This window comes from Dromiciops gliroides, chromosome X (genome assembly GCF_019393635.1).
Source record: "Dromiciops gliroides isolate mDroGli1 chromosome X, mDroGli1.pri, whole genome shotgun sequence".
Classification (NCBI taxonomy): Eukaryota; Metazoa; Chordata; class Mammalia; order Microbiotheria; family Microbiotheriidae; genus Dromiciops; species Dromiciops gliroides.
The window spans coordinates 68,892,013-68,905,097 of record NC_057867.1 but is presented as its reverse complement, the minus strand read 5'-3'; the positions used below and the strand labels follow the sequence as shown (position 1 = coordinate 68,905,097).

General features: G+C 39.4%; 1 protein-coding gene across 1 annotated transcript in view; it reads left to right on the top strand.

Annotated features, from left to right (window-relative positions):
• Positions 1 to 13,085, top strand: part of BRWD3 (bromodomain and WD repeat domain containing 3) — a 111,912-nt gene that overhangs the window by 30,104 nt on the left and 68,723 nt on the right. The window contains exons 7-10 of the mRNA XM_043974924.1: positions 7,248 to 7,408; positions 8,024 to 8,245; positions 10,478 to 10,578; positions 11,367 to 11,437. Coding sequence (XP_043830859.1) covers positions 7,248 to 7,408; positions 8,024 to 8,245; positions 10,478 to 10,578; positions 11,367 to 11,437 — 555 coding nt within the window. The remainder of the gene's footprint in view (positions 1 to 7,247; positions 7,409 to 8,023; positions 8,246 to 10,477; positions 10,579 to 11,366; positions 11,438 to 13,085) is intronic.

Genomic DNA, 13,085 nt, shown 5'->3' with positions numbered 1-13,085 from the left:
AAAGGTCATACATAGAAAAGCGGCCAAAATGAATTAGGTCCTCACTATGTGCAGAGCCATATGCTTTGGAGGAAACTCAATAGATTATTCTCCTCTTGCCATCTGAGGCTCAGTACTCAAATATTCAGATGGCCTGATGTAAATGGATATGGGTGAAAACTCATTTTCTAGAGTTGTTTCAGTCAAAGGCTACTTAAAATTTTGTTCTTAGTTCAGTCATTTTGGTCATGCCTGACTTTTTGTGATCCCCATTTGGTGTTTTCTTGGCAAAGATACTGAGTGGTTTGCCTTGTCCTTCAGCTCATTTTACAGATGAGGAAACTGAGGCAAACAGGGTTACGTGACTTGCCCAGGGTCACACAGCTGCTAAGTGTCTGAGGCTGGATTTGAACTGAGGTCTTCTTGACCCAGGCCCAAAATACAAAACCCTCAAACGGAGGGTTGTCTGTTAGCTTAGTCTTTTCACCTTTTCAGGTAATATTTCAAGTGCTTCCTGACTATCTCTATAATCAGCTCTTCTTAGTGTTTCCCTGTTTTATCAGGTTCCAACATAGATTTTTTTTTTTCCTGATGCATAGTATGAAAGGATCATAGAGGTCGAGTTGGAATGGGAGGGGCCTGGGAGGTCATCTAGATCCTTTGTGGAACAGGAAGACATCTATCTGTTCCAGACTTTCTAATACGGTCATTCGAAAATCAATCCAAGGACACACAGTTTAATTGCTTCTTGGCACAGTAGCAGATCAGCATTGCCAAAGCTTTTTAAAAGTTTACTTTTTGTGATTCTTTCATGTAGTCAACTGGTCCAGTTGAAGGGGGAGAAGAAGGGAAAGGAGGAATAAATTGAGAAAAGTTTGAAAACAGGGAGGAGCCAAGGAAAGGAGAACTGTGATTGAAGAGCCCGAATTCAGTCTGGATTGGACTCTGTTCTTTTGCACAAAGATTCTTTGTTGGCAAAACCAGGGTTAGATTTTAAATTCTGATTATATAATCGATGAGAACTCAAAATCAGAATTCAATATCTTTTAAAATGTGTAGTACTGGGGCAGCTAGGTGTCGCAGTGGATAGAGCACCGGCCTTGGAGTCAGGAGGACAACCTGAGTTCAAATCTGGATTCAGACCCTGGGCAAGTCACTTAACCCCAATTGCAGCACCCAAAACAAACAAAACAAACAAAATGTGTAGTACAAGCAGACCTTGCTGTTTAATTGGGGAATGGGAAATTTCTCTGCATGGCCTCTTTCAGAGATGTATTGAGGATTTCCCCACTTTCTAAAGTTAATTTAATAGAATTTTCAAATGCTAAGAGAAATAAATAGCTTCTTCAGCAAAAAATTGACAGCTTTGAATAATTCCAGACTTTGGGGATGCCATTTCCTTTGAAAAAATGTTATTATCCATGGCCCTTGCACTCCATCTTCTTCCTTTTGCCCATTTTATTGTTCATTATCACTTAAGATTCAAAGGTCAGAAGTAAGATTTGAGTCAGTTAATTTTGTTGCTTCTTACAAGTTTCACTAAAAGATGTTTGGGGGAAAAAATTGAAGTGAATGTTTGGTGCTTTCTTGCCTTTGTCCTCACTAGCTAAACTCATTGCTATGACATCATCTCTGGAATATGGCCTTGTGGATAATGGTTCTATTTTCAAATAAAGATGAGTAGAATTGGTCTGAACCAGGTCACAGAGCAAGTTCTCTACATAAAAAACTGCACTGTGGTCAGGTAAAGACCATGTTCGCTTAAGAACGCCACCGTCATCATTGACAGATGTTTGGTACGTACCTAATTCAATTCCAGATGACAAGACTTAACGTGTCTTAATCTAGCCTCCACTGGCTTCTAATTTAAGACAGATGTACATAGATAGAAATTTCAAGAACTATAGGCAGTATTAAGAAAACCCACCCTTGATCCATTGCACAAATTGATTTTAAGCAATTATGGTTAGAATTTGGAGCTGAAAGGAATCCGAGAGATCATCTAATTTAATTAACCCTGTCACTTTATTTTTTTTAATTTTTTTTTTTAGTGAGGCAGTTGGGTTAAAGTGACTTGCCCAAGGTCACACAGCTAGTGTTAAGTGTCTGAGGCCAGATTTGAACTCAGGTCTTCCTGACTCCAGGGTCAGTGCTCTCTCCACTGCGCCACCCAGCTGCCCCCCTGTCACTTTATTTTGTGCTGTTTTCCTTTTGATATTTTTGAGATAGGGCCTTCTGATCTCACCCCAGCTAGACACGTAGGCCCAGTTCTACTACTAACTGAATGGCACAGGGGCTTTGCCCTCACTTTCCAGGTTGGGCTGTTTAACCCTTAGGCTGACTGGTGGCCCCTCATTCCTGAGGTTACGGACTGCTTTTATGGAGGCTTTATCTCACTGTAGCTTAGACCTCCAGAGTTCAAGCGATCCACCAACCTTAGTCCTTTCCTTCAGCAGGGATTACAAGCTTCTACCACCCTGGCTGGCTTGTCCTGTCATTTTCAAGACATTAGTGCAAGCTGGGACTATAACCTGGGTTTAATGACATAGTCCAGTTAATGATCTTCCTACTGGATTGTACTGTTTCATGTTACATTTCATACAAGTACATACTTTTAGAGGGGTGGAATAATTGTAATAATCCCAGATATAGGAGGAAGAAGGAAAGTAGGGGTTGAATGGTTTCTTCCTATCACCCACTCTTCATGCATGTAATATTTTGAAGGAAAAAGACTATGATGCTGAACAGTTGAAGAAAAAAATAACTTTGAAGCACATACTAGAAGAGTAGGTCCCATTTCTTCCCAGTGAAAGGCCAAGTGGAGTCGAGAATTGGTGGTAACTAGTCAGTTCTCAGCCATTAGCAGCTCTGGAAAAAGTTTCTTCTCTCACAGTAACTCCGTGTGTAGGCTTCTAGAAGAGGTACGGCATGGAACATCCAGTGGAAGCAGTGTGTCCGATTTCAGAGAGCCAAAGTACTGTCGCTATTACCAAAGAAAATGTAGAGACATATTCGTGGCCGCTGGGGGAGATGTAAAAAATGTTGAGGCCTCTTTGGCAAGGCAGTGCTCTGAGCCCTTGTATGTCGCAGCTAGCACACCACCTGTTGGTATTCTTCTCAAAGGTTGGCACTAAGGATTAGGAAAAAGAAAGCTATTTTCTGATCAGTCTGATCTCTGTATTTTAGATTGTCATTTCCTTGGCAAATCTTTAGATTGAGGATGAAGGATAGGAATGTATATATTAAAGATACTTATTTGTTTTAAAAACTTTTAAAACTATTTGACATTATGAATTTTACTGATTTGCATTTAGATAAGCAGTACCTACTTTAAGTAGTTTTCAGTCAGAAGATTTTCATTTGGTTATATGCTTTTTTTTGTTTTATGTTTCTTGTTTTTTTTTTTTTTGGTGAGGCAATTGGGGTTGTGACTTGCCATGGGTCACACAGCTAGTAATGGCTATATGCTTTTTTATGGCCTTTAACTCTCTTCTTGTTGAGTCATTTTAGTCATATCTCATTCTTTGTGACCCCATTTTGGGTTTTCTTGGCAAATATACTGGATAATTCCTTCTCTGGCTCATTTTACAGATGAGGAACTGAGGCAAGCAAGGTGAAGTGATTTGCCCAGGGTCACACAGCTAGTAACTATCTGAGGCCAGATTTGAACTCAGGAAGATAAGTCTTCTTGACTCTAGGCCTGGCATTTTATTTACTGCAACACCTAACTGCTGTTTACTATAGTAATGGATGTAAGCTAAGAAAAACCAGTATTCCCTTGTCCCTAAATGACAGAACTTTCTTCCCAAAATTATAAAGAAACTAATCCCACTTGGTCCCAAATGTACTTCCGTTAAACATAGCTACTCTGGGTGACTAGAACAAAGGGTAGAAGCCACAGTGAATGCTTTCAAGGTGAAGACCTAACAACAAAGTAGGTTTGTCTATCTGTGGGAAAGCACTGTGACCTTTAAGGGGAGGGATTCTTCTCTCTACTTGATTCAGCAGTGTGGATTATAGGGGTGGCAGCATGGGAAAAAGCTACCAAGTGAAGCCCATTCTTTTTTTTCTTTTTTGGGAGGGGAGTAAAGTCTTCAAATATATATGGGGATAAGGAGAAATGATAATGAGTATACTCTGCCTTTAATTGATTTTTTCATCATTACTTGATGCTTGCTACTAAAATCCTTCTATAATGCCTAATTTGGTAGTGGATATGATCCTGGATTCTTACAGGCTACGTTAGCAAAGTACAAATTCTGCCAGGGCCTTACCAGTGTTAACAAAGTTTTTAGGTTGGATGTGGCTATCTAGAACCAGCCTATCTAAATGTGAAAAGGCTCGTCACCAAAGTGGGTTGGCCACCTAGAGACAATTGTTCTTTGAGTTAGGGAAGAGAGTTCCCGTAAAGGATGAAAAAAAGTGGGTACTTTGAAATTCTGGGAACACGTAAATTCTTAGCTTCTATGTTAATATTTGCCCTCAAAGATCTGATAACTTGGCATTCATCATTCTTTTTTTGTGTGTCTTCCCTCATTTTTGTCAATTTATAATGTCTAGTGGCTCTTTGCTTGAAAGTGAGACTCTAGAATTGAGCATCTCCTCGGCCATCTAGTCTAGTTGATTATTATTGTTGTTGTTCGGTTGTTTTAGTTATGTCTGACTCTTTGTGACCCCATTTGGGGTTTTCTTGGCAAAGATAGTGGAATGCTTCGCCATTTCCTTCTCCAGCTCATTTGGGGTTTTCTTGGCAAAGATAATGGAATGGTTTGCCATTTCCTTCTCCAGCTTATTTGACAGGATCACACAACTAGTAAGTATTTGTAGGCAGATTTGAACTCGTTTTCCTGAATCTAGCCCTGGCGCCCTATTTACTGCAGCACCACCTAGCTTCAGTCCTACCTAGACCAGTGACTAGCTAAACACGAATCATCTCTACAGCATATCTAGCAATTCATACACACCCCGCTTGAAAGTATCTCTTCAGGGTGCCTCATTCTATGTTGGTCCATCTGTTTTTCCTTGCCTCTTTCACCTCCTTGCAGATTCTATCCATTGCTTCTTTTTGTGCTTTCTGAGGCCAAACAAAAAAGGTCTTCCATATAACAGTCCTTCATATACTTCAAGACAGATATCAGATTTCTCATCAGTCTTCTCTAGGTCAGCTCCAGTTCCCTCAGCCAATCTTGATATGACATGATCTCTAGATCACTCACCAACCTCTGTATGGATACACACTAGCATTTTGATGTATTTTTATAAAGTATGCACCTAGACCAGAATGGATGTGCTCTTTACCACTCCCTTTTCTGATTATACATCTGTCTGATGAAATTTTATTGGAGAAGAGTCTTTGTTCTATTGATTCCAATGCTTTTTAAATCATTAACAATAAACACAGTGAGATATTGTATTCTTTATACCTTTCAGTCTATTGTGATTATAAAGATGTTGTCTATAGGATACTATTTGCTAAAGACTATCAGTTCCCTTATTATACCTTAATCAAAGATGCCATAGGTGAGTATGTATATTGTTTTCATGAAAATGGGTAGATATGGGAGAGTAGATTGGTAAGCATTCACTTTTTCAGGGTAAAAATAAGGTTTGAAATTTTTTTCTATGCCTTTGTTGTTTGCCTTCATTCATACACCTTTTTATAAACATCATTACCCTCAAAATTGTGTTAGCAGCTTTGATGTTCTCCAGGTATTTACTTGTCTTATCCAGCTGCTATTTTTTTCTTTTTTTTCCTTTTTTTTTAAGTGAAATTTTTAGATCCTCATGCAACATTCTGGGGAGTTTAATGCTGGTGAACAAATGTGGTGGCTCCATGATCCTTGTTAGAGGAAAGGCACGAGAAAGTCTTCACAGATCATTTCCCTTTTTTTGTTTGTTATCCTTAAGATTACATCTTTAAATACATTTGGGACGATTTTACTTAGCTGTATTTCTTGCCAAGCTTGTTTGAATCTGGACTGCTTCTTGATATTTTATGGGATTATTTTGTTCTTATTCTTCTACCGTCTCCTGCAAGATTGTGGAAATGATTTCGGTCCCTTTCTCCACTTGGCAAAGCCATCAAGTATTCGCTAGCTTTGTGCTTCCTAGACTCCTGATTGTAAGTGGTTGACGTACCTGGTCAAACCTCTTTAGGAAATGCCTCATCTGTGCTGATGTCTCTCTTGTTCGTTTCCTGGTTTTTCTACACCAGGTTGGAGTGATTACAGGCCATTCATTGGCTTTTTATTCTCCTAATTTGGTGTCTGTATTGATCTTTTCTCAGATGCTTCTTCTGTCAAAGGTGATCATACCCAGATAGCTGATTTGGAATCGACTGCTACTATCATTTTGTTTTTTGTTTTGATTGTTTTTTGCAGGGCAATGGGGGTTAAGTGACTTGCCCAGGGTCACCCAGCTAGTAAGTGTCAAGTCTCTGAGGCCGGATTTGAACTCAGGTCCTCCTGAATCCAGGGCTGGTGCTTTTATCCACTGCGCCCTTAGCTGCCCCTGCGTCTCTTTAAATGTTCTTTTCTAATGTGTTTTTCCATAACTGCCACTATTGTGTTTTTGTCTGTTATCTGTACGTGGAGTTTGATCAAATATTTTTTTTTCCCTCCTCTCTGCAATGCTTCCTATTTACTTATGCTGAATTTTTCTCCTTTCTTCTGTCTTAATATTGAATATGTTTGGTCATCCATCTCTTAATTGCTGGATAATGCTGCTCCTCATTTTGGAAATGAGGAATCTGAGACCCAGATAAGGGAAGTATTTTTCCAATGTCTCTTAAGATGATAATAGACTCACTATTGGGAAGGTAGTAGAACCTTAGTTGATGAATTGTTAAGGACCCATAGGAATGGGGAGTGACTACAGGAAGATGGAGAAGAGATTTTAAGTCCGTGCCACTGAAATGGAATAGCATGAAACTACTTTTGATAAAACTTAGCCCTATCCTAGAAGTCCCACATGTTAGGGTAGTTATATACTCGAAGTTGACCACGTACTGGACTGCACAGAGAAAAAAGGAGAAACCCGAGGAAAAGAATTGTGGGGGACAAAAGAATTTGATATTTGAGTGGGAACAGAAACCTTCAGATTGTTAATTTCTAACATTTGAAAGGCACTTTTGGGCCTACCAGTGGGTGAGATAGGGTGTTGTGCATCCCACTTTGTCAGCATTTCTCATAGATAATCATGGAATCTTTTTATTTCATAACAACATCTTGAAATAGGTTTAAAATCAATTTCCTATTTGTTTTTTTCAGTAACGATCACTTCTGCCAGACAGTTAACTGGATGTGGTCGCTTCAGCCATATATTCCCCTCATCTTCTTACCAACAAATGAAGATGCACAAGAGAATTCTGGGTCACTTATCATCTGTCTACTGTGTAGCATTTGACCGAAGTGGGAGAAGAATTTTCACAGTGAGTTTAAAGTTTATGATACCATGTCATGTTCACAATTTATCATGAAGGTAGATTTTATGTGAATGTATTTTCATAAGCACCCATGTTCGTTCAGTAAGGACTTTGAATAAAGAAAAATATATTAATAGAAACTCACTTTGATTTCCCTCATTGTTCATATCATTTATGCTATATTCTCAATCAGTATTTTCTTCTTTTGGAAAATTTAATTTTAAAACATTCAATACATGCAAACCCTGTTAGTTTTATGATGAAAAAATATTTCATATTGTTTCTTAAATTCATTTTTCTGTGTCTCCCCCCACCCCCATAGCATGCTGATGATTAGTTTTTCTTAAAACATAGTTACGTCTTCCTTATACTTGGATAGTCAAGCTTGAAGTTAATAATAAAGAACATAGCTCTAGATGTGTTTCAATTGATCCTAGGTTATTAGAAAATTTGCAAGGGACCCGGTAGCTGTCTCTTAAATATTTGAAAGGCTTCCACGGGGGAGAAGAGATTAAACCTATTTAACTCTTAGGATAAGAGTCCTATAGGACTCTCCTCTTGTGTCTGTCCATTAACTCTTCTTACTTGTGTTCTGTCACTTCTGTGTCCACGTAATTCCAGGGTTCAGATGACTGTTTGGTAAAAATCTGGGCTACTGATGATGGACGCCTCCTCTCTACACTACGAGGCCATTCTGCCGAAATTTCTGACATGGCCGTCAACTATGAAAACACACTTCTTGCCGCCGGCAGCTGTGATAAAGTGGTCAGAGTATGGTGTCTCCGAACCTGTGCGCCAGTTGCTGTCCTTCAGGGGCATTCAGCTTCTATTACTTCCATACAGGTGAGAAAAAAGGAAGCGCAAATGCCCATTGTCCCTGTGCTTGGCTGTGGGGGGACGAGGGGCAAGATCTGGCCTGCATGCAAGGACGAGTGCTGCCCAGCTCCTCCTCCTTGTTGAAGAGGAAGGGAAAGGGAAGTGAGAAATGCTGTGCTATCAAAGAGCACCTTTTTTCTTTTAAGAGGCTGACCCTGGAGTGTTTTCTGGGTGCTTTGCAATGATTAGGGAGGAGTACAGAAAACCTTTTTAGGATAGAAACAGTCTTTGACTTGCTTCTTCGTGTAGAGGTCACCCTGTTTGGTGAGTGAGGTTTGTTCTGAGCTCTTTGCTAAGCACTTGGTCCTTTCACACAGGCTTGGGCGAAGTTGGAATTTGACATTGAAGTTCATCATCTCCTTCTTTAAATGTTTGCCAGGTGTTACATACCGACTGACTTGGAGACTCCCCGATTAGCTTTTTGGCCAAACCGCCACCTCAAGTCGTTCTTACTTTCTTTGTGTCATGAGCAGAGGAGCAGCGTGAGCCTCTGAAACGAGCCCTTTTTGCCACCCCTTTTTTTTACCACCGTGCTCTGGAGGGATGACTTCGTCATCTTTTCATTCTTCTGCTGTTAATTTGAGCTCAACTAGTTATTTGTGGGACATCCCACCCATTCATGAGGAATTGGGCACATTTGATTGGCCTCTCAGGAGTTGAAAGGTTTTTATATTGAAATAAAAAGAATCTGTGCATTTTTAATTCGAAAGATGAATAGTTACTTCCCTTTTCATTTCCCAATTGATGGGCACCTTCTTTTCTTTTTCCCTTTTAATCCCTCCTTTCAGGATCAGGAAGTTTGTTTTGCATGTGGCTATTCATTCTTCAGTATTAAACTCCCTCTTAACCTCCCTGCTCTCTCTCCCTGCTTATTTCACTGTTGAGTTTGGTGTGTTTCTACACCAAACCGTGCGTGGGCGCATGTGCGCACGCGTGTGCATGCATGTGTGTGCACCTGTGTGTGTATTTAACCCTCCTTTGTTTCAGATAAATAAAAGTCCAATTTGTCTGATGTCCCTTCTCCGTCCCCCCCCTTCCTCCATCTGCTTCTCAAACCCCCCCCCCCCCCCAATTAGGAGAATGAGTGAGGTCTAGCCTCTTCTCCCTGCTCTCTACACCAGTATTCCTTTTAAACTCCCTTCTCCTTTCTCTTTTAAGACTCTCAGAACAGAACTAACTGTTCTCCTCCTAGGTCCTTTGTTTCTCTTAACTCTCTCAATACCCTTTGAAAACACTAAGGTTCTGAAGGGGCCCACATTTCTTCTCTCCATTGGATTAGCAGCACTGCACCCTTTATAAAGCTCCCTCCTTCTGGGTAGTCAAATGAATACACCTTTATAGGTTTCTCTTGACTGATGTTTGAATTTCAATGCTCCTACCCAGCTTTGGTCTTTTCATCAGAAATAATAGGAAGTCCAAAAAAAAAAAGAAAAAAAGAAATAATAGGAAGTCGTCAGCCAAGGGCCATTTGTTTCCCCTGTAGGACTATATAGGTGGCATAGGGTAAGTTATTCCAGCTTGTAAACCTGTATCTTTTGCCCTTTGAAAAACTGTATTCTTGAAACAGACCCTTGTAGGGTATCTTTGGTCCCACTGAGAGGCTTTAGATTTGTTTGTACTGGCACTGGCTTTGCTCGTACTCGCTTTTCCTCTAGCCGCCAATGGGCTTCTCCTACAATTGTAAGGTTGAATGAGTCAGTTATTATAGTTTTTCTTTAGATTTTTTGATCATTATTAGGTATGGTTGAAATTTTACATTTTTTCTGTAGTAGGTATGTAGAAGCTTGGTGGTCTGCCTCTGTTCTGCCATCCATCTTGGCTGGAAGACTACTGAATTTAAAACATTTTAGGTTTTACATGAAGTTTTACATGTACAGGATTTAACACATTGATGATACTGAATTCTTTATCCTCTTGTAAATGCAAAAATGTATAATTTAAATTGACCCACGTTGTGCTCCTCTAAAGAAAGGCCAGATAGTATATCCATTTTTATAGATGAATAAATTGATGCTTGGATGACAAAAATAGTAGAATGGTCTTCAAGTCTTTTGTGGAACAAAAATGTTTTAAATTTAACTTGTTCAGTTATCTATTAGACTGTGAGAGGTAAAATTGGTGTGCAGTAGGTCATCTTATTTAAAGGTTCGAAATAATGTGGGCTTGGGAAAAATCATTTTGGTCTGCTTTCCTTCTTAGTTTTGCCCAGCAAGGAAAGGAACAACCCGTTACCTCACTTCAACTGGTGCTGATGGGACAATTTGCTTCTGGCAGTGGCACGTGAACACTCTGAAATTCAAGTAAGCCAGGGTGGGCGCAAACAGCTTACTCAGAAAACACTAGAATTATTTTTAAAAACCTCCTCTGGCCTGAGAAATTCTTTGGGTGATGCCACGCAGAGGAGATCCATTTATTTATTGGTTCCGTAGATTTTTGGCAAGTTTGAGAATGTGTCCTTGCCGCAGTAATGTTAAAAAGACTATTTGTTAAAATTTCCTGTGATGTACAGAATTCACCTATTTGGCATTATGGCCCTATTGTAATCAAATTGTTAAATAACATGGTAAATTGAAGGCAACTCAGTTAGGGGGCACAGAGGATACAATGCTAGACCTGAGTCTAGTCAAGACCTGAGTTTGAATCCATCCTCAGATACTTATTAGCTGTGTGAATCCCCAGGCAAGTGAAGCTTCATTTATCTCATCTGTAAATTGGTCATATAATAGTACCTAGCTTCCAGGGCAAACCTTTAAGTGTTTATATACATTTATATAATGCAAGTTGTTATTATCATCATTTAAAAAGTTATAGGTAATGATGAATTATAAGCCATGAAAAGTGTGTTTTGGAATTTTAGTGAGAACCCCAGCAACCATTTCCACTGGTGCATTTGTTTAGTATCAGTGTGCATTTAATTTAGGCATATTGAGACCAGACATTGGATTTAGGGAATGCTATCTCAGACTGGGATATACTTCTGTTCCACGATGCAAGCCTTCTCTATCAGTGTGTTGAGTTCCCATTTGGTGAGTAGTGTTTTTTTTTTAAATTTGTAGAGAATAATGACAAATAATACTTGTGTTTTTAGGGATCGTCCACTGAAATTTACTGAGAGGTCCAGACCTGGGGTTCAGATTTCTTGTTCTTCTTTTAGTTCTGGTATGTATATAAAAATATTAAAGTTGATCTTGTTTCACCAAACAGTTAAAATGTTATGGAAAGTTCCTGCATATATAGATTTTGTGTTTCCCCTTTGGTGAGGTGGTAACAAAGTTCCTCTTTTGATAACCTTTTGAGATTTAATGCATGGATGCGTACCTGACCTTTTGGGACTGTAAATGAAATGTAATGCCAGTTTAGTTTTTTAAGGCTTAAGCACAATTTCTATGGGAGGCAGGGGCAAGAACCTGAAGAAGTAAGCTTTAAGAGAGGCCCCAGGCTTAATTTCTAGTTACTTTCAGGTCCCTTCCTTCTTATCCAACCTTCACCAACTAACAAACAGCCAATAGAAGTGTAGCTTCATTTATGTTTGATCTCTTCCTTTTCACCTCCACATTTCCAGTGGAGATGCTATTAAATATAGGAATAGCATATAGGTTGCTGAAGATAGCATTGGGTCTGCCCTTGACCGCAACATTTCCTGGATATTAAGATTATCTATCTGTGTTTGTATTTATCCCCTTTTTAGACTGTAAGCCCCGTGAGGGCAGGGACCTGGTCTTAATTAGCCAACCAAAGCATTCCATCTCCTATGCTGTGCCTTCACATACGCTTTCCCCCTGGCCCATGCCTTGGAATGTGCTTCTCACATGCTTTGCTTCCTTCAAAGCTCCTATCAGATGCCACCTTTGATGGGAAATTTTTTCCTGCCCTCCTCCCATTTCCCTTCACATCTCTATTAGAATTCAAATTCCTAGAAGGCAGCGACAGTTTTTAAGTCTTTTTGTTATCGTGTGCTCTGTACACAGTAGGCATTTAATGTTTGTTGAATGATGGGAAGTAACCAGTCTTTTTGGTAGTCTACTGATTGGGATAATCATCCATCATCTGATATTGAGAATTGACTGACAATTATGTAAATATGGCACATGTTTTGCTTTTTTACATCTTGACGTTGGAGTCAGGAAGGCCAGAGTTCCAATCCCTTCTCATTTATGTAATCCTTTTCAGCCTTAGTTGCCCCAGCTATAAATTGAAGATAATAGTATAGCACATATCTCGTGGGATTGTGAAGATCAAATGAGATACTACATTTAAACTGTTTTCAAAACCTTAACGTGCTATTTAAAGTTAATCATTTTATACAAACACATTGTTGTTTTTATTAATTTTATTTTTGGCAAACCACACACGCACCCACACCCCTATTTCCCCTAGCCACAGGTCTCTATATTCTCATTCTCTCTCTCACATTTCTGGTCTATTTGACTCAAGATTTCCGCATTGCTGCAATGAAAGTAGGAATTAGTCTTTCTCAAACCTTCACATCCTCAGTTATTTCAATTTGATTTAACACATTTATTACAATGCTTACTGCAAGGTACTGAGCTGGATGATTTGTTTGTAGCCCCTGCCCTCAAGGAGTTTTCAGTGCAATCTTCCAGGTGGGCCATGTCACAGACACATACATAATTCTGATATAATCAGTAGTTTGCTAAAGTGCACACAGTCACAGTGTCCTTTCCCTTCCAGTTGTATTTGTGGAAGACAAGCTGACATGTTTAGTTGTAGATAGATGATAGCTTAGAATGTGTAGCATTAAAGGGATGCCACTTCAGTTGAAATCCATATTAATTTATTTTTTGGA